The sequence below is a fragment of the Symphalangus syndactylus genome, chromosome 18 (genome assembly GCF_028878055.3).
Source record: "Symphalangus syndactylus isolate Jambi chromosome 18, NHGRI_mSymSyn1-v2.1_pri, whole genome shotgun sequence".
NCBI classification, from domain to species: Eukaryota; Metazoa; Chordata; class Mammalia; order Primates; family Hylobatidae; genus Symphalangus; species Symphalangus syndactylus.
The window spans coordinates 46,917,580-46,944,617 of record NC_072440.2 but is presented as its reverse complement, the minus strand read 5'-3'; the positions used below and the strand labels follow the sequence as shown (position 1 = coordinate 46,944,617).

General features: G+C 36.9%; 1 protein-coding gene across 1 annotated transcript in view; it reads left to right on the top strand.

Annotated features, from left to right (window-relative positions):
* ITGA1 (integrin subunit alpha 1) overlaps positions 1-27,038 on the top strand; it is a 170,887-nt gene that overhangs the window by 50,744 nt on the left and 93,105 nt on the right. Inside the window, exons 2-3 of the mRNA XM_055252682.2 lie at positions 10,777-10,897; positions 25,459-25,571. Of these exons, the coding sequence (XP_055108657.2) occupies positions 10,777-10,897; positions 25,459-25,571 (234 nt within the window). The remainder of the gene's footprint in view (positions 1-10,776; positions 10,898-25,458; positions 25,572-27,038) is intronic.

The following is a 27,038-nucleotide window of genomic DNA, read 5'->3' as shown; positions in this document are numbered from 1 at the left end:
AGAGGTCAAACTAAATCTAACACCTCTTTTAAGTCCCACAGCAAAATAAAACATAGGTAGACCTCATTTTATGTTTTGATTATGTCCTGAAAACCTTGTATACAAGTTAAAACATTTGTAAAAGTCTAGGCATGCTTTATTTTTGAAATAATGTGGTAGATAACTTAAAATGCCAGTAATTATTTTCCAGTCTAAGGAATCACAACATTGAGTCAGGGTGTGGTGACTCACGCCTGTAATCCCAGCACTTCGGAAGGCCAAGGCAGGCGGATCACTTGAGCCCAGGAGTTCAAAACCAGTCTGGGCAACGTGACGAGCACTTTTGTATTTTTCTATACAAAAAATACAAAAATTAACCAGGCATGGTGGCAAGTGCCTGTGGTCTTAGCTACTTGGGAGGCTGAGGTGGAAGAATCGCTTGAGCTGGCGAGGCCAAGGCTGCAGTGAGCCACGATTGCACCACTGCATCCTAGGCTGAGTGACTGAGACCCTGCCTCAAAACAACAACAACAACAACAACAACAACAACAAAGTCACAACATAACTTAATAGATTTTTTCATATGTTGGAATTTCACTAAGTGAAGAATACCTATTGTATGTTATATGTTATAGGTGATACCATTAGGCATATGAATGATCATATTTCTAAAAAACTTTTTACTTTGACTCCTAAATTTCAATAATCTAAATAAATACCTTCAGGTATATTTGACTATGTTATTTGTTTTCATTCATTTCTATTTTATTTTTATTTACATCTAAATGTGTTTTCACTAAACAATTTTACCTCCAAACTCCTAATTGTACTATTAGGGAAAGGGAGAATAGCTTTTGGCTCTTCTTGTACTATTTGAACATTAGGTAACTGGATACTGTCTTTTGCACACTTTTAGGATGTCATTGGTTCAATCTCAGGGTCAAGTCTTACCCAACTATTCTATGTACTCTGTCCATTCATGCCTTAAAAGAAAGAACCTGAATAAAAAGTTGTACCTTTATTAGCAGGTTCTTTTCAATTAATTTTATTAATTTACATATAATTTCTTCTCAGTAAGATATGTGAGCTGGCAACACATTGCCAATCCTACAGTTATTTTTGTTAGCATGCACAACAGGTAGTTTCATTTGTCAGGAAAGCAGAAATAGTATACAAGGTTAAAGAAATGATTTTCAGTTCTGTAATTTCCACTGGAATTATTAAACATATAAATAAACAAAAGAGAAGTAAGATAACTCACTGTCCCTAGGTGAAGCAAGGAAAGTAAGTGAAGTAGTAACTGTGTCTCCTGTTTCACCCTTATGCTTGGACATGTGTATGCCTTCAAAAGCTCACATCCAAGTCATCCAGAAAAATTAGCCTGTTAAATAGTATAAGAGAATCAACAATTGAATCTCTTAGTGCCTGGAATTTGCAATTGCCAGTTAAAGCTAATAGGTAAATTAAAAATAATTTATTTTACAGTGTATACTACCTCTTTGCTTTACTGACCCTCAAAAACACCTGCTGTGTATACTGACAAAAATACCTTTATAACTGGCAATATCTTACTGAGAAAAAATTATAAGTAAATGAATAAAATTCATGGAAAATATTCCACTAATAAAAGCACCGCTTTTATTCAGATTCTTATACATGCGAAGGCTTACAATATCATATTTCTGGGTAAATACGTGAATAGGATGCCACCCTGCTTTGTTTTGAAGTGTAGTATGCCTTTCCGTATGCAGTGCTCCATGCTGTGCAGTCACAGAAATTAATGAGTTCAGCGTTCAGGATGCCAGGGCAGCTGGAGAACAGAGTTCTGTGCTCATGTGGCTTACACAAACACACGAGTTGTGTTTCCCACAGTGGGATCCGGGGACCCCTGAGGTTCTGCAACTTTTTTATTTGGTAAAACATAGATCCGAAAGATGATGCTGATGTGGTGAAGGGGGTTGGTTTCTGAAACTGTTTAAGAATTTTAGAGATCAAGAGTAGGTCTGAGAGGAGCTGGCAAAGCAGGCAATTATTTGTGGTGGGAGGATATGGGGAAAGAGCAGATGTCTGTAGATACTGCAAAAGAAAATAAACACTGTGAAAGAACAAACTTATGTAGAAAAAATTTTAAAGGAAGATTTTTTAAGAAAGGATGTTTGGGAAACACTCTAGGAGTTATTCTGGGTAGCACTTATAAAATGGGACAACTTCTTACAGCCAGAATGACCTTTATACTGAAAGTCTTCATTTTTTTCGATTTATTCCATCCTGTCCCATTTAACAAACTTGTATTAAACACCTACTTTGTATCAAGAACTATACTTCCTTGCCTCCTTTTCACCAGACACAGATACACACATATACGCACACTCACTTTGAAGTTCAAATACCATTTGTAATAACTGGAGAGCCACAGGACTTTAGCACTAAAAGTCAAAACAATTCGCTTGCTGTGGCAAGATGAAGTTAAAAAGCAGCTTCCCAGGATGAAACTTGGAAAATGCTTAAATACTGAGGTGTTTATTTGGATTTGCTTTTCTACACTTGTTGATGGAGGTAAGTATCTTGCTGACATATTACATCATTTCTGATGAAAGAATTTTGGTAAGATTTCTTGAGCCAGATTTTCTTCTTAACATTAATTGTACTGGGAAGTTCCAATTGTTTGAAGGAGACACTGAGTTGGATATATTATTTTTTACATCAAATATAAATTTTCTGTATTTGAGATTATGACATCATTTCCAAATGGTTGTGTTGATTCTGTACTCATTGGCCAAGGCCCTATAATTGTTTGTCATATTTTAATTCTCTTTGTTCCCCGTATCTTTACCACTAGAGGTCTGTGGCTCCTCCTTCTCAAGGTTATGGTGCTATAAAAATACTCATTTCAGATTTCAAACCAACTAGAATGATGTAGTACTGTAGAGTTTTTGGATTCAGTTATACTTTGAGTCAAATTTTATCATTTACAGCAACCATATACATCAAAACTGAGATCAAACTCACTTAACCTATTAAGCGTAATAAAACTGATTAAAATTTCTGACCCATAAGACTAATATTATAAAGTTGTTATACATTAAGGAAAAGGGCTTCCAATTTTCATGAACTCTTATTACTAAAATGTTTTTCTTCCAACCTCCTGTATTGCCTCAAAATGGAATATATTTCATCTGAATTTAGTAGATAAAAGTAAATTTGGAGTTATAGAAAATACTTAATATATCAACTTTTAGTTATAGTGAGAATATATGACTTTATGAGTTTATACCATGTGAATGGGGTGAATTAACTCTTTCCACCAGGAGGCTTTGGCAAAAGAGGTAAGAGCTACCAAGAATGTACCAGGGCTCAGGCTTGGGGAAGAGAGGGGGCTCTCCAGCTCTTCATTATAGAGCTCATACTTTCTAGATATGCTGTCTGATTCTCAGTTGGTTCAGGTCTGTGAATTCATTAGTAGGACATTACTATACTAGAAAGAGTCACTGCAGGGTCAACCTGTCTTTGTAATAGACTTGCAACCCTTAAAATAGGTTAGAGGGGAGTAAATTTTCATTAGAGTGAAAGAAGGCCCAACTTGTTATTGGCTCAGATCCTAGGTGGTATCACAGATATGCATCATGTTTTGAGCAACTGAGATGAGAATCCAAGGACTCTAACTGAATGGACTGGTGTCATCTGTACTCCTCCTCCCTGGCTAGCTCTTCCACTTGGAAGGCCTGACACCCTCATCTTAGATTTTCTTTATGTTATGTCATTGCAGCCAAGTTTAGAAACAGGAAATTTGCTATGAAAATGAGTCTATGAATCTGCTGTCTCATTCCCACTGATGTAACATACCTGTATTGTGTTTCAAGATACAGTCATCAAAATGAGGGAAAAGTCCTCTTTTGAAAGAAAAATCAACTGCCAAATGGTATATTGATTCTTTGGATTCTACCTGTGAAATCAGTTAGCTCATTTCCTGATCATTCTCTTTTGCTAAATGCATAATTTGTATTTCTTGCAGCAATTAATATCTGAAAGTTACTTTTAAGCTCATTTCAAATATGATAAACTGAGGTTCATAGAGGTGAAATCGCTTGCCATTTTTTTTTCAGGAGCATCATCTTTTTTTTTTTTTGAGATGAAGTCTCACTCTGTCACCCAGGCTGGAGTGCAGTGGCACGATCTCGGCTTACTGCAACTTCTGCCTCCCAGGTTCAAGTGATTCTCCTTCCTCAGCCTCCTGAGTAGCTGGGACTACAGGTGTGCACTTCTATGCCCAGCTAATTTTTTTTTTTTTTTGTATTTTAGTAGAGATGGGGTTTCACCATGTTGGCCAGGCTGGTCTTGAACTCCTGAGTTAAGGTGATCCGCCTGACTTGGCCTCCCAAAGTGCTGGGATTTCAAGTGTGAGCCACCGTGCCTGGCTTAGCATCATCTTTTTATGACTGTATTTCCAGGCCCTACCATATATTCAATTCAGAGTAAACACTTGGTTATATTTGTGGAGTAGTGGAATATCTGAATGATTGAATAAATAATATAGACGAAAAGATTAGTTCATGTATCTCCAGGGATCACTATCTTTCTATACCACCAAAGAATTTGCCCTAAAACCATTCACTGTAAAAACATAATCATGATTATATCTTGTCTTAATCTTATGTCATTATTTCATTTTTTATGTTAAAAATAATAAAAATAATGTTAATTCTATGATTTCTCCTATTTCTAAATTGGGTAAACATATGTAGAAAGTCATTGAAATAAAGCAATAGCATTTTAATACATTCCCTTGTTACCATTTATTTGATACTCTCTTGCGTTGGCTTGGAATTTGCAATATTCAGAATTGCATTCGTTGTTGAATATTCCTATCTTGATATTACTAGATTGGGATTTCTGAACCACCTGGTCCAAAGACAGAATTTCTTTATTAAGAAGCCAACAACTAAACAGGCTACAGTAATACTTCTTGAAACTCAAGGCTGCATACAAGAGGGTGGCTTCCTTCAATCTGTCAACAGCCTCTGTCACCTCCATTTATCCTTTTTCTGCCAGTCCTATTCTCAAATACTCCAGAGCTACAAGATGATTAGGAGCTATTATGAGACTTTTGAGGATTGTTGTGAGCTGGGTTGTTATTTTTATTTTTATTTTTATTAATCAGACCAACTCGATAGCACCCTAGTTACAGAAATCCTATGATTTGGCCTCATAAGATCAATGTTGAAATCTTGCCTCTGCCATTAATGCAACCTGGCTTTTGGCAAATCACTCAACCTCTCTGAGCTTCAGTTTCTTAATATACAAAAAGAGGGCAATGTCTGCTGTCCTGCCTCACCTCCACAAATTATTGAATAGCTCAATATCATTACTGTTGTTATTTTATTATTATATTTTAAAATGTTTGTAAGCAGAAAGCACTGTAGAGCTGTAGATTGCTTCTCCCTCTTTCTCATTTAGTGTTCTTACATATCAAATTCCATCCTGGGGTAAAGTAATTGCTCACAATTTCTTTTTATAAGAGATATCCTTCAACACCAGCAATTTCATCTTTCTCTTTTTTTTAACCCTTACATATATAGCATATATAACCATATTTGAATGGGAGCAAGTCTTTTCATTTCTTTTCTACCTAGACCTATAAGTTCTAGCTGAAGTCCTTCAACAAGTTAGATCTGGAGCTCTGTGGCCAGGACTTTTCTCCTTACCCAGCCTTTCCACTCATTCCCCAAATCGTTTCCAGCCCATTGCTATTGTAGAAAAGTCTCCTCCCCAAATTTGCCTCTCAGGAGATGCAGTTATGCAGACTAATATGTGGCTGTCTTCTAAGCTCATCCTCATATCACTTTGTACTAGTCCTTTCTAGTTTTAGGCCTAAGATGTAAAAATTGAATTAATATGAATAGTGGTTACTACTTTGGATTTGGAAGCCTGTGGAAACGTGGGCACATTTCTCTGCCTTCCCAAGCTTTCTTCTCCTTATTTTCAGAATGATGATAATAATGGTATTTAATTATAGAGTTGCTAGCAAATTAAATGAGAGTAACACATGGTGAGTACACAATATAATTATTATTTATAAGGGGAAAAATTACTGGTTTTCAGTTGCTGGTACATGTGAAATCAGAATTTCTTTTGACATCTGTCTTATCTATGTTTATTTCCCATAATTTTTTGTATTTTTTCTATATTGTCTCTGAAGCCACCTCTGTGTTTTGCTTTTTTGGGAGTGGAAGCGGAGGCTCGGTTGTGAATAAGTACAATTTTGCTTTACTTCTGGTACATAAAGTTCCGAGACAACTTAGTATAACAAAATGCACATTGAACTAAAAGTTATGAAAAGCTGCTTTTACTGTTTACTCACTTCTTTAAATCAAAAGAACTGGATGTAAACTATTTTTTTTATGTCATCTCCTGTTCTTCAGGCTCTTTGGTGCCTCAGAAAACATAAAAGAGTCTGATTTACAATCATTTTGGGCAAATTGCCTGTAGAACTCTAAGGACAGGAAATGAAAAAAGAAGTACAGCACACACCCCCAGACATTCCACACAACATGTAGAATAAATAAACAGGCCCAAAAAGGAACCAAAACTGCTTGGTCTTAGGTTGAGGAGGGGGTACCACAAACGGCTTTTGGAGAAAATGTACTAAAGATGATGACATGCTAGAAAAATCCTTCAGGGGGGTGAAATTGACCCTGATTAAAGAGGATCCTTTTCCCCTTTTCTCTACAGCATAGTGAGTATTTTTTATTTAGGTAACTTCCATTACCTGTATTGACACTATGAAAAAGAAATACCACATTACAGAGCTGTGCTTTTCAAACCTTAATAGGCAGGGCTGCCCTGGGGATCTCGTGGAAGCGTAGATAGTGATTCAGGGAATCTGGATAGGGCCTGAGGTTCTGCATTATTCACAAGCTCCCAGGTGACACAGATGCTGCTGATTTATGACCCATGGTTGGTTTTCAGTCATCTTCTTCAACAAAATAGTTGGTGGTGATGTTCTGGTCTTCATCTGTTCAAGAGTAGTTTTCAACTGGGGACAATTTTGGCCTCATGGGAATTTGGCTGTGTCTGGAGATTTTTGATTATGACAACTCATGAAGTGCTATTGGCTTCATGTGGGTAGGGGCCAAGGATGCTGCTAAACACTCTATAGTGTACAGGATAGCCCCTTATAACAAGAATTTTCTGACCCAAATGTGAATAGTACCAAAGTTGAGAATCCCTGCTGCAGAAGTATTATTTTATGCATTTCTTGTATCAAAAAATGCTTTCTTGAAATTGTTCAAAAAATAAATACACAAAACCTATGAGCAAAGAATAGGAGCATCTACTACAGTCACGCATCACCTAGCATTGGGGATGTGTTCTGCAAACTGTGTCCTTAGGTGATTTCATCATTGTGCGAATATCATAGAGTATATTTACACAAATCTAGGTGGTAGAGCTACACATCTAGGCTGTATATCACCTATGTTTTCTAGGCTACAGACCTCTACAAGTGGTTACTATAGTGTATACTGTAGGTTACGGAAACACAATGGCGTCTGGGCGCAGTGACTCACACCTGTAATCCCAGCACTTCCGGAGGCCAAAGTAGGTAGATCACTTGAGGCCAGCAGTTTGAGACCAGCCTGGCCAACATGGTGAAACTCAGTCTCTACTAAAAATATAAAAAAAATTAGCCAAGCATGGTGGCAGGCACCTGTAATCCCAGCTACTCAAGAGGCTGAGGCATGAGAATAGCTTGAAGCCGGGAGACAGAAGTTGCAGTGAACAGAGATTGCACCACTGCACACAAGCCTGTGCAACAAAGTGAGGCTCAGCCTTAAAAAAGAAAAAAAAGTAAAGCATTAGTGTGTCTAAACATATCTAAACGTAGAAAAGGTACACTAAAGCTATTGTATTATAATCTTATGACACCACTATTGTATACGCAGTTTGTCATTAACCGAAACATCATTATGCAGTGCATGACTATTTAGTTTAGAGAGTAAGCAGCATTTAAAACTGTCTTCAAATATGTGAAAGACTATTATGCAGAAGATGGTAACCAGCTGTTCTCTATCACCCTTGAAGAATGAACAGGAAATGTACATAAAAGGACCCGTGCAATTCACCCGTTCTTTTTCTGCTTCCTTCATGCCAGCTAGACAAATCTCTTCATGATCTTGCAACCATATTTGTCCTGGCCTGTGTCTTAATACTTGCAGAGACCCTCCCAAATCCTGGGTACACATTTTCTTTTAACTGCCAAATCTCATCTCTTTCTCCCTTTAAAAATCTTAGTTGAAAATTTCTATCTCCATAAAATCTTCCTTAACTAAGATGAAATAGTTGCCAGTTCATCTTTAACTAGAGCTGGCATACTTCTTCCTTCAACGTGTTATCTGTCAGTCTGAAAATATGTTACTGCCCATCTGTGTACAAGGAGTTGTGCTAGATTTTGATAAAGGATTAAAAAAAGGTAAGTAAGAGAGTCATTGTTTTTAGGAATTTTCCAATCTGGGGGGAAAAATCTCACACAGATAACTATATAGTATTTAATAATTATCTCCATGAGAGGTTTCTTAAAAAATAAGAAAGGAGGTTTTAGAAGTTTAAAGATTACTTCTAGGTAGGGAGGTCAAGAAAGACTTTACAAATAGATATATGAGTGTATCTTTTTTTTGTTTCTTTGATGAATTTATTCTTCAAGGAAAAAGCAGTTACTATTGTTGCCAAAATTTAAAGATTATAAATTAGAGTAGTGTGGATTTAAAGTATATTTATGAAAAAAGTTCATAGTGAGCAAGGGTTAAAATATTAGAGTGACTTAATCCACTCACAATTTATAAGACTAGGAAAGATAATTTTTCAGGATCTATGTGGCTACATGGTGGTTTTAACAAAGGAGACTGAATTTAGCCACCTCTGAATATACCTGATGAGGCTCTATAATTTTATAAGACAGTGCTCTTTGGAAATAATTTTGTTTGTTTGTTTGTTTTGTTTGTTTGAGACAGTCTTTCTCTGTTGCCCAGGCTGGAGTGCAGTGGCACAATCCTGGCTCACTGCAACCTCCGTCTCCCAGGTTCAAGCGGTGCCCCTGCCTCAGCCTCCCGATTAGCTGGGACTACAGGTGCATGCCACCACACCTGGCTAACTTTTGTATATTTTTAGTAGAGACGGGATTTCATCCTGTTGACCAGGCTAACCTCAAACTCCTGACCTCAGGTGATCCACCCACCTCTCAAAGTGCTGGGATTACAGGCATGAGCCATCATGGCCCCCTGGAAAGAATTCTTAGTTACATCTAGGAGAAGAATATTTTGGAACTTCACAAGTATACTTTAAAAACCAGTACCAAAGCAGGAATTTGGCACCATCCATTTGAGATGGTGATTCTAGAACCTCTTTAGGAGACAGTCTCACTTACTAAGAGTTTCCACAACCTGTACTATGAGAAAATTAAAAAGAATTAACCCTCATCAAATATGTAGTATGTGCCAGGCACTGGGTAGACCCTTTAGATATATCATGTGATTTAATCTGGATAACAACTAGTGAATTTATCAACACCAACATTATAAGGAGGCTTCAGAGAATTCGTGTAAGTTTCCATCCAATACTTGATTAAGGAAGGGAAACAGAGCAAATCTCAGGCCTGCATAGGAAGCCATCTCTGAGTGGAGACCATCAGCTTGCCTTTTTCTTTTGAAGCAGCAAAGACATCTATTTTTATAAAGCTTTACATGGTGATATGTGCATCCTCTGTAGTTGAAATGGGAAAATGAGCTGTTCGGAGTTCATTGATGGCCATGGTTTTCTGTAGGGCTCACTGCTGGAAAACTATCTGCAACTGTATTAGTCATATATGAATCTGAGTTTCTGCCTGCTCTTTTCCACACATTCTGAAAACCTCAGCTCTAGGAATGGTACAGATATTAAATTAGTATGGAATTTTTTTGAATGTTAATATTTGTGTTCTTTAAAGTCATTATGGTTTCTTATTTTATTATTATTATTATTATTATTTTATTATACTTTAAGTTCTAGGGTACATGTGCACAACGTGCAGGTTTGTTACATATGTATACATGTGCCATGTTGGTGTGTGGCACCCATTAACTCGTCATTTACATTAGGTATGTCTCCTAATGCTTTCCCTCCCCCCTCCCCCCACCATGCAACAGGCCCCGGTGTGTGATGTTCCCCTTCCTGTGTCCAAGTGTTCTCATTGTTCAATTCCCACCTATGAGTGAGAACATGCAGTTTTTGGTTTTCTGTCCTTGCAATAGTTTGCTGAGAATGATGGTTTCCAGCTTCATCCATGTCCCTACAGAAGACATGAACTTATCCTTTTTATGGCTGCATAGTATTCCATGGTGTATATGTGCCACATTTTCTTAATCCAGTCTATCGTTGATGGACATTTGGGTTGGTTCCAAGTCTTTACTATTGTGAACAGTGCCGCAGTAAACATACGTGTGCATGTGTCTTTATAGCAGCATGATTTATAATCCTTTGCATATATACCCAGTAATGGGGTGGCTGGGTCAAATGGTATTTCTAGTTCTAGATCCTTGAGGAATCGCCACACTGACTTCCACAATGGTTGAACTAGTTTATGTTGATTTACAGTTAGTAATACAGTTAAGAGTGGAGACCTTCCTTGAGTTTTCATTCTTTGAGCTTCTTTTTTTTTTTCTAATAGAAACAGCTTTCAATGGTAACCTTAACAATGCCTTCCATAACTCAAAACATGATGGAATCTTAGTTAACTCTATGTAACTGGCTTTTGTTTTTCTCCTGAAGTTGTTCTACGCTGCTGCGTATCATTCAATGTTGATGTGAAAAATTCAATGACTTTCAGCGGCCCAGTGGAAGACATGTTTGGATATACCGTTCAACAATATGAAAATGAAGAAGGAAAATGGTAAGCCAGTGGGTTTTGTTGTTGTTATTTACTTATTTTACAAGGTAATGGGAAATATTACTTGACTACAGTGTCTTTTATGAATGAAACTTTAACAGAATGAATTATTTATGGTAGAAAATGCAGTCTAGTCATTTGGCAATGGAAGCTAACCTAAAGTAAAAAAATATATATATTCCTTGGCAATATTAGAGGAAGCAATTAGTGATTTCTGTTGATGCCTGGATTGACCTCAAAGAAGGTCTGTATCCAAAAAAGCTATTGTTCCATAATTATGTTCTTTTGGCAAGAATTCTTTAATTGTTATCATTTCAGAGTAGCTTAAATGCACTTGTTTGAAATTCAGTAGGAAGGATTCGGAGGCAAATGAGGTGGTGCTCTGAAAGAGTTAAACTCACTTCTGTGAGTTTGGTCTTTACCGATCTACTGAGCTTGGTCTAATGTTTATAATGAACTTTACTGGGTTTCTGGTATCTACCTTCAAACCCTTTAATATTGGTTAAGTTCATTGTAGATAGGATTTTTTTTTTTTTTTTTTTTTTTTTGAGATGGAGTCTTGCTGTGTCACCCAGGCTGGAGTACAGTGGCGCGATCTCAGCTCGCTCCAACCTCCGCCTCCTGGGTTCAAGTGATTCTCCTGCCTCAGCCTCCTAGTAGCTGGGATTACAGGCATGCGCCACCATGCCCGGCTAATTTTTGTATTTCTAGTAGAGACACGGTTTCACCATGTTGGTCAGGCTGGTCTCGAATTTTTGACCTCGTGATCCGCCCACCTCAGCCTCTCAAAGTGCTGGGATTACAGGCATGAGCCACAGCACCTGGCCGTAGATATGATTTTTAAAGTATATTTAACTTGTTGAAAATTATATAAACTGAATATTAGAGTTCTTTTGCTTAATATTTAATAGAATTTTTAGTAAATGCCATTTTTGTTTAATTGGACATTATAGAAAAAAAGAGCAGTAGCTAAACTTTAATAACTTAAACTAAACAAGCCTATAATTTTAGTAGCTATAATAATAAGCAAAAAGATGATATCAGAGGTTCTGATGATATCAGAAACCTAAATCTCACGTTGACATTTATTATTTACAATGATTTTACGGAAAAGTTGTGAAAAATCAGAGCAACCAAAAAGATGTGGGCAATTGAATTTAAAAGTAGCAAATTACAAAAAAAGAGATTTGTATCTACTTGGATAACAAGGATCTATGAATCACTATAATTATTTCATTAATAAAAATATGTGGATTTTCTGCATTTTGTTTTATCTTTTAGACTTGGTTAATTTGATAATAATGCCCTAAAGACTGTAAAAAGTAATGAGTTCTCACATTTTTTAAGTACATTATTTTATGCTAGGTATAAACTAGAATTTGTTGAGATACTTCACTCTTTAATTCTCCTTACAAATATCTCAGATGACAAACCCAGTGCTACATGCTAAATTTTTAAATTCTCTTTCCCTCCCTCCTATACTCTCCACCCACCCCATCCCCCAATTTTTAAGGTTAAATGAGTACAGCCCTCCCTCTAGACACCAGCTTTATTCTTTTAGGAATCATACCTTCAATTCAGGTACCTCTGGGAGAATAATGGTGAGTAGACCAACTGGTCAGACTTTGTGCGTAAGCTATAATAAACAAAAATGCAGTACATATTATTCTTAAAAAGCTTAACTTTACATAAACACATATAAAAGTTAATTTTCACTAATTACTAATAGTTACACAAATTTTAAAGAGGAGTATAGTAAATAGCAAGCTTTAAGACTTAAACCACCTACTTAAAATGAAGTGTCCCTCTAAAGGATGGTTAAATATTGCTAAAATATTTTATGAAATTCTCATTTTCAATTTCTGATATGAGAAAAACCTATATGTTTTCATTCTCATCCACTCCTGTCTCTGTGATTTTAGAAAAATCTGATGTCAGAAGTCCTTAATTATATGAATGAACCTTAGTAGAGTGAAAAGGGGTTCATATTTCTTTTTAGAAGCCTTAGTGCCCCCATTTGATCTCTTCAGTCACTGTTTCTCATTATAAGAACCTATCCTATTGTGAGATTTCCACCCTCTAAATTCTACAGTCCCTCCTTTCAAGGCACCAGAAGTCAAAGCAATGGAAAATTGAGAAATCAGGCCTGAATGAAGCCTTGATGTCATGAGGAATGTCCTTCCTAAGGTTATTCTATCTTTGTAGAAAGTTAAGGTATGGATGAGGAAAAAGAAAGACAGCTAACACTGGTAAAGGAACAAAAGAGTGCATAGTTTGGATAGTAAGAATAAGGTTGCAAGAAGGATGTTGCTAATGGTCTGTCTGAATGAATCCACACTGGACTGAACATCACAATTCTACATACATTTGTGAGGTAATGTTAATAAGAGATCGGGGACTATGCCTTATATCTTGGTTTACCCATGAAACTGAGTTGAATTGTCTCTGAAAATATTTGTTGGTGGGTTAGGTTTTTTTTTATTTAGCCAGAGCATAAATGTGGGTCAGTCAATCAACACGTATTTATGTAATACATTTTATGTGCCTGGCATTATGCTAAATTCCATGGGAAATGTTTATACATAAAACAAATATAAAAGCTTTAACCTAGTCAAGGACATACATCAAATGTTTAGGAATAGAGAATAGTGCCAACAACCGTGCAGAATAGACTATAAATTCAGTGGGAATTCAAAACAGGAGGAGATGATTCTTGGTTCTTGACCTAAGTCTTGAAAGATGACTTAACTTTCAATATGTGAAGAAAAATGTCACTCCAAGCTTGGGAAGCCACAAGAGCAAGGGCCCAGACTTGAGAATAAGTGAGGTGAGTGTGTTGGTAAGTAAACAGGTCTCATATTGGGATGAAAATGAGAAAAGGATGATGGCAGATCTTGAAAGACAAACACAGGAGCTTGGAACTAAGATGAGGACATTGAGAAGCCATCATACGTTGTCATTTTATGAAACTTCATTTGGGAAGTTACATATAAATTGGATTGGAGAATGGAGTTCCTGAAAACTAGGAAATATATAGAATCAAGAACTATAATATGGTACTTAAGGGATGAGCCTTCAGGCTGTATTAGGGGCAACTGGAAGAAAAAAGAAAGGTGTATTCAACACAAATCAAAATGAATCAGTAAATCTTGGTGGAAGTCTGGAAATAGTCAATGAAGGTGTAGGAGAGGTCAGATACATTCCAAAATTTCTGTACTGGCTCATTGGGAAATGGGTTGTCATTGACAGAGAAAGTGAAATTCACTTATCAGGAAGTGGGTAAGTCTGTTTTTAAATAGCTCCAGTTCAAGTTGATTTCTAGGTAGTTGGAAACCTCAAACCGGAATGCAGGTAAGAGGGAGAAGTTAATGTGTTAGTGGAAATGCCTAGAAAACAAAGACTGATTTTGCAGCCCACTTGCAACCCTGGGCACTACCCCACATCTAGCATGAGGCCTTATACATAATATGAACTCAATCATTATTTGTTGGCTGAACAACTAAATCTAGTTTAACTCTCTGTTATCATCAATTTTAAAAAAAGCTGCATAAAAAATAAAGTTAAATGTGCCTCTCCTAGGGAAATGCAACTACTTAGGACCAGAGCTGTAATAGATTTCATCTCTACACTCAGTCTTGTGCCTTTTTCTTCATTAGAACTATATTTAAAAGTAAATGTTGTTAAAAACTATCTTTGTGGTAGGTACCAGACTTTACATATTAATATGTGTGTAAGTTTGTAAGCATTTGAATGTAGATGATATCAGAAACTTAAATCTCACGTTGACATTTATTATTTACAATGATTTTATGGAAAAGTTGTGAAAAATCAGAGCAACCAAAAAGATGTGGGCAATTGAATTTAAAAGTAGCAAATTACAAATACCTAAATTTCCAAACTTTTAAGGATAGCATGGTAGCAGCATATTGTTCTAAAGAGATCTGGGATCTGGTAGTGCAAAATAAACTGTAGGAACATGTTTGGATGTTCTGTAAGTGTCTATAAAAACAGATAGATTGCAGACTTACTTCAAGAAATGCACTACAGAATAATTGACATATTTGGAGGAACATGGATTTTGTTATTTAATTATCTCTAGAGGTAGGCATCTTCATAAGTCATATTTACTGCTCATGCTTTCGAATTTCTTTTTTTTTCTATTTTTTTTTATTATTATACTTTAGGTTTTAGGGTACATGTGTACAATGTGCAGATTTGTTACATATGTATCCAGGTGCCATGTTGTTTTGCTGCACCCATTAACTCGTCATTTAGCATTAGGTATATCTCCTAATGCTGTCCCTCCCCCCTCCCCCCACCCCACAACAGTCCCCTGGAGTGTGATGTTCCCCTTCCTGTGTCCATGAGTTCTCATTGTTCAATTCCCACCTATGAGTGAGAACATGCGGTGTTTGGTTTTTTGTCCTTGTGATAGTTTACTGACAATGATGGTTTCCAGCTTCATCCATGTCCCTACAAAGGACATGAACTCACCATTTTTTATGGCTGCATAGTATTCCAGGGTGTATATGTGCCACATTTTCTTAATCCAGTCTATCGTTGTTGGACATTTGGGTTGGTTCCAACTCTTTGCTATTGTGAATAGTGCCGCAATAAACATACGCTTTTGAATTTCATAACCTCATATTAAAAAAAATCATCCTGACCCATCTTACATCGTGACTATAGTACGCCTATAGAAGGAGCACTTGTTGGCCCATGACAAGTATAGTCTGTGTATTTGAAAAACATAGCTTTAATTCGTTCGAAAGAAGTATAAGTTAACAAAAAAGGTAGACTTATATCCTCTTTACTGTTCAGAAGTTTGCTGTGAAGTGTAATTTATATCTTTGGCTCAGAAGCCACATGCTTTCTCAGTAGCAGAACACATCATACATCTGATTAAGATCAGCCGTTGTTCATTATGTTTAGCATGAGCTGGAGCATCCAAGTAATTGCAATGTGGTTCAGAAGAATTCAGAAAGAACATAATCGCCTTCATAATTTTGCTTTGAGGAAAAGAAATTCAAACATGCTCAGCACAGCACAAGCCTTCCAGATCTCCAGATTTGGTGGTAAACATCAGCATGGCCAGGTCTCAGCTGAATGGGAAAATATGAGATGTCTGTTTGGGGCTTTCCACTCTAATCTGTTGCTGCTTTGCTTCATTCCTTCCAGCATGTGTGCCTACCCTTTTAACTGCCCTTCAAGCAAGCTTTCTTGGGGGCTTCAGTAACTTAACTGGACCTGTCTGATCTCAAAGTAGATTTTCAGGATCCACCCTTGCCAAACTTTAACCCAATGTTTATCAATTATCTTGACCTCATGCCTTTTCCCTAGAGGATCCTGCTTTATGCTAGGTCAGGGTACCAATGGGCTCATGTGATTGATACCCTATTTCCAATATGCCTGTGTTGTAAAAGAAAAAAGAATCCCTGCTAATGTGGAGCTATTCCAGACTGGGGAGGAGAGACATTTTAAGGGTTTACACAATTTTCTGTTACAGATTTTAATATGCTTATTTTACATTGCTTCTAATGCTTTTGAAGTTGAAATTTCCTCATTGCCAAACTTGTCATTTCTTTGGCTCCCCTCATTTCCACCCCTCCACCTTTTATGAGCAAATCACTGCAGTTAATGGATCACCGTGTAAGTTTCATTCTCTGAGATGATAAAATGCTTATTCCATTTATTAAAGAAATTGGTGAGCAGAATTTGCTTGGCATTCTGAGAGTAACTGTGGCTTGAACTATGTATTAGACATCAAGGCAGACTTAGGTGAAAAGGGTGTTAATGAAATGATGTAAATATAAGACACTCCTGAAGAAACTATCTTTTGCAGGGAAGAAAACATAAATATGAAACAGAGACATCAGACACCAGCTACTCTTCAAATAAATATAATAATGGGCATAACAACAAGATGACTATTGTGAATAGCAAATATTTCTGCTTAGTAAATATTATTATAATTGTAGCTTATTCATGGAGAAATGTGTTTCTGTCACTTTGATGATCCTTGAGTTGATCAGATATTTCTCCAGAAATCAGTAATGATATCCAGAACATGTTTTGATCCTCTCAGTCTGCATACAGGTCATTGCAAAAATGCCATATAAAAAGCAAGATCTAATAGGAATAAAATGTAATAAGTTAAAACTCACTTGCATTAAATTTTAGAATAATGATTCTCATAGTTTATAAAACAATGTGCCTGGGCCTTCACACTGACCCTGTGGGTTTGGGCGGATATCATTGTTATCATCTGTATTTTCTAGACAGGAAACTGAGACAATGTCCAAAGGTTTAATATAGCAAGTATGTCACAGGGTCAGGATATGGAAGACCAGCCTTCTGACTTTTCAGCCAATTCTCTCCCTTTAGCAACAAGGATTCTCTAGCTGTTTGACCTGGAGAAATGCGTCTGGTGTCACTCAAAGGCATGTATAGCATCCCACTTAAGCAGAATATATATTCTCTAAAATGGAAAAAAAAGATTTTACAATCCAGACCTCTTGACTGGTCACATAAGTGTAAATTCCCAGGTCTGCCTTATTCAGATTTTTAAGTACTTGACACAGTCGTTAATTCGTTCATTCAATAAATATTTATTGAATGCCTATTTCGTGCTTGGTACTAGTATGGGCACTAAGGATGTGTTTGTGAACAAAATAGAAAAACAAATCCCTACGGTTGTTCGGCTTATATTCTACTGGGGAATAGAGTGCAAAAATTAAATAATGAAGTTAATAAACAGGTAGGTTACATCAAATGCCAGAATAGGATCAGTGTTGTGAGAAAAAACTGAGCAAGAGAGTGGATTGAAAATGCTGGAGATTCCGGAAATTCTATAAACCCTGTGCCATACTTTTCTAGGATCTTGTTATTTTGATGCAGCTAGAGAAAAGTGAGGCTTACTTAGGATTAAAGTGGTAAGATACACATACTTTCAAGCTTGTTATTAAAAGTTTCATGTTTGTTTTCAGAGAAAACAGATACTAGGAAAATACAGAAAATTAGCAGTCCTGTGATCTGCTAACCTGGTCTTTACTATTGGTCCCAACTCCCAAACTCCCTGTCTCAATCCTGGGCTCCTCTACTCTACCACTTTCTAAGTCCTCACTCCGCAGTCTTCACTTATCTCAGAATATGCAATAGGCCGTGGTTGAGATTGCTGTATCAGGTCAGTTTCCAATTATCACCATACCCTAAGTGCTTTCTCTTGCCTTAGAGATCAAACATAAACTCCAGACCTTTTCCTTCAAAGCCAAATGCTTGCCAAATCTCAAGCTCCCTGTTTCTGTGTATAAGCAAGCTTTATCCTGAGTTCTAGCCACCCATAATTTCTCATTATCTTCCATTTTCAATCTTCATTCTCCTGTCTCCACACTTTTCCCTGGGCTATCCATATCTCCCTTTCCTTCTGCCTTACAATTCACAATAGCTCTCCTAGTAGCATGCTGTACAAGACTCACTTTTCATCAGTTATCCTAGATTTTCCCCACTTGATATTACATGTTTTCCAACTAGTGAGTCAGTTCTTCTCTACAAACTTATATTTGTTCTGTTTAGATGATAGAATCTTAGAATTGGAAAGGACTTTGAGGGCCTAACTCCCATCCACTATAAAAACACCTTCCGAAACATCCCTGGCCAGAGGCAACCCACCTCATCTTGACCAGAGGAGCTGCCTGACAGATCTACGTGTGCCTTATCGGTTTAAATCTTCATCGCTCTCTACAAGCCCACCACCCCTCTACCTCCTCCATAAATCTCACTAGATGACTGCAGCTATTATTTTCCAAAGAAGAAAAAGAGAGAGAGAGACAGAGAGAGAGAGAGAGAAGCTACTAGGTCAAAATTTAATCCTCACTTCCTGCTTCAGTTAACTATTGCTGCATAATAAATCATTCCAATACTTAGTGACTTAAGGCAGCAATGGTCTATAATTTCTTGAGGATTGAATGGGTATTCCCCTATTGCCTGGGCTCATCATCTGGTCCCTCAACTGGAGTGGAGTGTCCAAGCTGGCTTTCCTCCCATGTCTGGAAGTTCATGCTGTCAGCTAAAGCACCGATTCTGTTCCACGTGGCCTCTTATCCTCTGTTAAGCAACACTGGGCTTCTTCACATGATGTTCTCAGATTTCAAAAACAGGTAAAATGGAATCTGTAAAGGCCTTTTAAGGCCTAGTCTTAGAAGTCATAGTATCATTTGTGCTGCATTCTATTTATCAAAACAAATCCTAGATTCAATGGGTGGAAAAACAGATTCTACCTCATGAAATAATAAAAGTCAAAGCAAGTTGCAAAAGTGTGCAAAATTCCAAACCATCGACCACCCTTGCAAACTGCTCAATACTGGGCTGCTCAGAGTGCTGCCTAGGGAATGGTCACCCTTCCTCATTTTTAAGGCAAACCTCTCCTTCTGGATCCACCCTATCTACCTGCTCAGAGATTCTACTCCCTCTCCTGTGAAATCAGGGTTTCTCTTGTTACTGTTTCTTTCTTGCCATCACTTAGCCATATGCAGATTGCCTCCATGATAAATTTGGACACACCTCAAGCCCTTAATGGTTTGTCATTGCCCTGAAAAAGAAAAAAGCCACATTCATTAACACTACACATCTCCCTCATTTTTAGCCAAGTTACTTGAAATGGAATCTGCCACAAACCAAACATGTACCTCTCATTCTTTTATTATTGTTATTATTATTATTATACTTTAAGTTTTAGGGTACACGTGCACAATGTGCAGGTTTGTTACATATGTATCCATGTGCCGTGTTGGTGTGCTGCACCCATTAACTCATCATTTAGCATTAGGTATATCTCCTAATGCTGTCCCTCCCCCCCGCCCCACCCCACAACAGTCCCCAGAGTGTGATGTTCCCCTTCCTGTGTCCATGTGTTCTCATTGTTCAATTCCCACCTATGAGTGAGAACATGCGGTGTTTGGTTTTTTGTCCTTGTGATAGTTTACTGAGAATGATGGTTTCCAGTTTCATCCATGTCCCTACAAAGGACATGAACTCATCAATTTTTATGGCTGCATAGTATTCCATGGTGTATATGTACCACATTTTCTTAATCCAGTCTATCGTTGTTGGACATTTGGGTTGGTTCCAAGTCTTTGCTATTGTGAATAGTCCCACAATAAACATACGTGTGCATGTGTCTTTATAGCAGCATGATTTATAGTCCTTTGAGTATATACCCAGTAATGGGATGGCTGGGTCAAATGGTATTTCTAGTTCTAGATCCCTGAGGAATCGCCACACTGACTTCTACAACGGTTAAACTAGTTTACAGTCCCACCAACAGTGTAAAAGTGTTTCTATTTCTCCACTTCCTCTCCGGCACCTGTTGTTTCCTGACTTTTTAATGATGGCCATTCTAACTGGTGTGAGATGGTATCTTATTATGGTTTTGATTTGCATTTCTCTAATGGCCAGTGATGATGAGCATTTTTTCATGTGTCTTTTGGCTGCATCAATGTCTTCTTTTGAGAAGTGTCTGATCATGTCCTTTGCCCACTTTTTGATGGGGTCGTTTGTTTTTTTTCTTGTAAATTTGTTTGAGTTCATTGTAGATTCTGGATATTAGCCCTTTGTCAGATGAGTAGGTTGCAAAAATTTTCTCCCAATTTATAGGTTGCCTGTTCACTCTGATGGTAGTTTCTTTTGCTGTGCAGAAGCTGTTTCGTTTAATTAGATCCCATTTGTCAATTTTGGCTTTTGTTGCCATTGCTTTTGGTGTTTTAGACATGAAGTCCTTGCCCATGCCTATGTCCTGAATGGTATTGCCTAGGTTTTCTTCTAGGGTTTTTATGGTTTTAGGTCTAACATTTAAGTCTTTTATCCATCTTGAATTAATTTTTGTATAAGGTGCAAGGAAGGGATCCAGTTTCAGCTTTCTACATATGGCTAGCCAGTTTTCCCAGCACCATTTATTAAATAGGGAATCCTTTCCCCATTGCTTGTTTTTGTCAGGTTTGTCAAAGATCAGATAGTTGTAGATATGCTACATTATTTCTGAGGGCTCTGTGCTGTTCCGTTGATCTATGTCTCTGTTGTGGTACCAGTACCATGCTGTTTTGGTTACTGTAGCCTTGTAGTATAGTTTGAAGTCAGGTAGTGTGATGCCTCCAGCTTTGTTCTTTTGGCTTAGGATTGACTTGGTGATGTGGGCTCTTTTTTGGTTCCATACGAACTTTAAAGTAGTTTTTTCCAATTCTGTGAAGAAAGTCATTGGTAGCTTGATGGGGATGGCATTGAATCTATAAATTTTATGAGGCCAGTACCTCTCATTCTTGCCTCCTATTCTTTATATTGTTTCCTTCTTTGGTTTCTGTGACACTGCTGTTTTCTGATTCTTGCTCCCTTTCTGATTACCCTTACCTAGTTTTCTTCCTTTGTTCATTGAAACCTTAAGTGTTATTTCACCTTCAGATGTCAACATGTAGTGCTCTTCTCACTATATTTTGAGGTGGTAATATTTACCACTTACACTTAAGTGTTACTTCACCTTCAGATGTCAACATTTAGTGCTCTTCTCACTGTATTTTGAGGTGGTAATATTTACTTTTAGGGCCTCAACCATGCTCATATCATGCTCATACATGTTCCACATGGTTTCTGAGATGTTCCCCAGGAAGAATGAGCCCACTTGCCTACAGAAGTAACTCATTATCAGTGCATCCTTTCTTGGCCTTTCTTCCTTTCCCCTCTTCTTTTCCCCATCTCTACACTTACGCATACTTAGAAATGCCTCCAAGAAACTTACCTGTACCAAAGTTTTTGTCTTGGATCTACTTTTGGAGAAACCCAAACTAAGACAGCTTATATCCTAAATATTTATAGAGTTAGTCCTTCCATCCTCTGTACTTCCTGAATCCAAATCCTCATCTGGACTACTTTAGGAATTTGTATCTTGTCATTTGAGTCTAATTTTGTTCCTCTTCAATTTACTCATGACACTTCAAGCAAATAAGCTTTGTAAATAAAAAAGTTGATCACGTTACACCCCTCTTTAATGGCTTCAGTGGTTCCCAACTTCCCCCTACGTAGAATAAAGCTAAAGTTCTTAAAGCTGACTATGAGAACATTAATGATCTGGACTCTTTTTGCCTCTCTAGCCTCAACTTCTTTTTTTTTTTTTTTTTTTTTTTTTTTTTTTTTTTTTTTGAGATGGAGTCTCGCTGTCGCCCAGGCTGGAGTGCAGTGGCGCAATCTCGGCTCACTGCAAGCTCTGCCTCCCGGGTTCACGCCATTCTCCTGCCTCAGCCTCTCCGAGTAGCTGGGACTACAGGCGCCCGCCAACACGCCCGGCTAATTTTTTTGTAGTTTTTTTAGTAGAGACGGGGTTTCACCGTGGTCTCGATCTCCTGACCTCGTGATCCGCCCGCCTCGGCCTCCCAAAGTGCTGGGATTACAAGCGTGAGCCACCGCGCCCGGCCTCAACTTCTACTGCAGTTATACTGAGCTACTTGGCATTTATCAAAGGAGTGGTATTCTTCTTACTTCTAAGACTTTGCTGAAGTTGCATCAAGTTCAGACCTATTCAATATTGCAATAGTACATGTATAGTTGTGCTTCTCTCTCTTGGTTATAAGCAAACTAAAAATTGTGTTTTATTCACTTTTATATCATTTTATATCCTCAGGACCTGGCATAAATGCCCAACATGTAAAATACTGTTAATAAACATTAATTACTCCAGCCTCAATTAAATACTTTCTAAAATTGTAGGCTCATTTTTTCCTCTAAACTGTTTTTAACTGTAATGCCAATTTATTCCATTACATATTTTACAACTGAAAATATTAGGAAAAAATAATCATAACCTCATTAATATAATTTGTTATATTCTTGATGTATTCCTGATTAATCTTTTAACGTTGATGTTAGTTGTTTAATCATCTGAAATAAATACCTAATAATAATAAGAACTAACATTTAGATAGCACATACTATAAGCCAAACACTGTTCTAAGCATTTTATATACATTAACTTATTTATTTTTTTGATGATCCTCTGAAATGGATCTCCATTTTATAGATAAAAAAACTAAATCACAGGGTAATTGACTTGTCCTAAATCATATAGCTAAGTAAATGGTAAAGCCATAATTTGAACTCATATCGGCTGGCACCAAAGTTCATGCTATATTTCATGGAGAAGATTAAATTATTTAATACACAGAAAGCACTTAGAACAGGGCCTAGCACATGGTATAAATTCAATAAAGCCTAGCTGTTATTATTAGTGGTAGTATAATGGACATATTAATTTGGTATCTTTCATGTTAAATTAGGGCACAGATTTTCACTAAATTAAATAAATTTTCACTTTGAGTTCGATCATAAATAATTTTTCATCCTACCATACAATGAATGTACAATATGCTATAGAATGATCCTGAAATAATTAGTTTTTATTTACCATATTTCTTTTACTCTTTCATAATTATATATAACACTATGAGCATTACCTTTGTGCATTAAGCTTTTCCCTCTTACTTTAGGTCATTTTATTTAGGATAGATTCCCGGAAGTAAAAATTATGTATTAAAGGATTTGAACATTTTTGTAGTTCTTTATACAAATCAGAAATTGCTTTCCAAAGGCATTATATTAAAACTATGTTTCAGAGTCTCAATAGCTTAATATTTACAATTGCTTTATAAAATTTATTTTCATTAATACTAGCATGCCTATAGGGCCTACACAAAATAAATCCCGTTTCTTTTCAATATGACAGACTTTCAAATATTTAAATTTTCAAAATGTATGCCTAATCAAGTTGTACTTCAATGCAACTTCTCAGTTCTCCTGCAGACATTCTTTCTCCATGCCGAACATCCCCAACTTTCCCAGCATCTTTTGTCTGACAAATTTACCAGACTCCAAACTATCTGAGTCATAGTCTCCTAAATACATTCCATTGTGCGTATGTCCCTCTTAATTTAGATATTTCAGACATGGCCTGACCAGCACAGAACACAGGAGGACTATCACTGCTTGACCAGGGCATCTATTTCCAGCACTGCAGACTAAAGTCACATTAGCATTTTTGGCACTAAAATAGGCTGTTGCTCATGTTTATGTGCTGTCATCTAAATCCCCCATGCCTTTTTCACATGAATTCCCATTAAGTGAGGGCTCCCACATCCTGCACTGATATAAATAATAGTATGCAGTTGAGCAAAGTTATTTATGTAGGTTCTAAGTAAACTTTAGTTCATTTATGTTTATTGTTCCAGAATGTTGAGATTCATCTGAATTCCTAAATCTGTATATTGATATACTTGATAAGTATTTTTTTCTTGCTCTGTCTTATGGTGCTGATTGATAACTACATTTATACTTTCTATATCTTCACTAAATTCATTAACAAAGTTGTCATCTGGCCGGGCGCAGTGGCTTATGCCTGTAAGCCCAGCACTTTGGGAGGCCAAGGTGGGCGGATCACGTGGTCAAGAGACTGTGACTATCCTGGCCAACATGGTGAAACCCTGTCTTTACTAAAAATACAAAAATTAGCTGGGCGTGGTGGGGTGCACCTGTAGTCCCAGCTACTTGGGGGGCTGAGGCAGGAGAATCGCTTGAACCCAGGAGGCGGAGGTTGCAGTGGGCAAAGGTCGTGCCACTGCACTCCGGCCTGGCAACAGAGCGAGACTCCGACTCAAAAAATAATAATAATAATAAAATAAAATAATAAATAAAGTTGTAATCTCATACAATCCCAAGTACAAAATCTTATAGTATGTAATTACAGTCCTTTGATTACTTGCAGCCAGAGTTTTTGGATAAAAGCAATAAATCAGCAGCTGTGGATCCACCCAAGTATCTTACTATTTACTTAAGTTATCCGATTCCTGAAGAGATCGTGGGAGACTTAAAAGACTTGTTGGAACTAAAATCAGTTGTGATTATATGTTTTTTCCATTAATTACTGTTAGAATGGTTTTATAATTCTGTCTAAAAGGAAAGTAAGTGATTTTAACCTGGATCTCATAAACTATCCTTATTTCCTAAGCACTTATAAACTAGCACATGCTAATATTAAATCTTATAATGATCCAATATTTATATTTCCTGACTTCTCTATAAAATTATCAGTTCATCATCAGAAAAGGTCACTTATACTTCCATGTGTGTTTTATAAGTTAATACAGTAGCAAACTTAGCCAATAATTATTGATTATTTCAGTACCCCAATAAAAAATATGATAAATAAAATAATAAAGCAAAATCTCTGAAATATCTCTCCTACATATACACACATATACATGTATATACGCACATATATGTATATACACACATGTATATACATATATGTATATTGTATATGTATGTGTGTGTGTGTATATATACTTTTTAATCCACATCAACATGCAAGAGGTAGGCTCTCTGCTTAGTTTACATAACATTAAATTACTAATAGCATGATTATTATCTGATTATGAGTGTTACTGTCAATTATCTTAAAATCAGTCGTAAAACAACTCATATAAACTGTTTCTCAATGTTCAAAAATGTTTATTGATTTATTTAACTTCCAGGGTGCTTATTGGTTCTCCTTTAGTTGGCCAACCTGAAAACAGAACTGGAGATGTCTATAAGTGTCCAGTTGGGAGAGGTGAATCATTACCTTGCATAAAGTTGGATCTACCAGGTATGTAAAATAAAAAAATCTGCTTTTAGGCCAGGTGTGGTGAGTCACGCCTGTAATCCCAACACTTTAAGGGGTCAAGACAGGCATATCGTTTGAGCCCAGGAGTTTGAGACCAGCCTGGGCAACCTGACGAAACCTCATCTCTACAAAATACACAAAAAAATAGCTGGATGGGGTGGTGTACTACTGTAGTCCCAGCTACTCAAGAGGATGAGGTGTGAGGATCGCTTGAGCCCAGGAGTTTGAGACTGCAGTGAATGGTAATTATGCCACTGCACTCCAGCCTGGGTGACAGAGTGAGACCCTGTCTCAAAAAAAAAAAAAAAAAATCAGGTCTTAAATTATGCCCAGTATTCTCACTGAAAACAGATTTTGGGCTGGGCGCAGTGTCTCACATCTGTAATCCCAGCACTTTGGGAGGCTGAGGCAGATGGATCCCCTGAGGTCGGGAGTTCAAGACCAGCCTGACCAACATGAAGAAACCCTGCCTCTACTAAAAATACAAAATTAGCTGGGTGTAGTGGCACATGCCTGTAATCCCAGCTACTTAGGAGGCTGAGGCAGGAGAACCTCTTGAACCCAGGAGGCGGAGGTTGTGAGGCAACATTGTGCCATTGCACTCCAGCCTGAGGAACAAGAGCAAAACTCCATCTCAAAAAAAAAAAAAAAAGAAAAGAAAACAGATTTTAATCAACTCAAGAAAGTATTAGAAGTAATCTATAATCATTTTTCATATAATCATTTATAATCTATAATCATTTTTCTATAATCATTTATCTTCCAGATTCACATAGAATGCCATTTTGATTCCCTCTGTCCTTAATTTGCTTTAGAAAGTCATCAAAGAGCATACATAAATTAGAATATCTTACTAATTTTATAACTTTTAACTCCCTGCATTTTTCAGAATTCTTTCTAATTCAGTGGTAATGTGAAAGAACTTCTCCAAATAAACCTGCCCACCACATTCCCTCCACAAAATTTAACTTAGTGCCTGGTTTTCAAGAGGAAATAGAATCAAGGGAATTGTAACAGATAAATTTAATTTTAAAAATAGAATCACACAAGATAAATTTATATTGAAATAGGTGTATTTGACAGAAATAGTTGGAACGTGACTGGAAAATTCCTATTAAAATTATCTAGAAATTAGAACCTTGTCAATGTTCTATACAATATTACATACTATGGAAATGATTTATAGCCCCACAAGTTTATTTCGCATATTGTATTTTTCAGCTCTCCTTTTTTTTGAATTTTCTATTTGTTTGTTATTATGAACTTTTTTTCCTTACATGCATAAGCATACTTATAATAGCTGCTTTAATACCCTTGCCTGATAATTCCAACATCTGGAATATCTCAACATCACTTTCCATTTATTACCTTTCCTTGAGGTTGCGTCACATTTTCCTGTCTTGTCTTGTGGGTAGTAATTTTGGATCATAACCTGGATTATATTTTTGA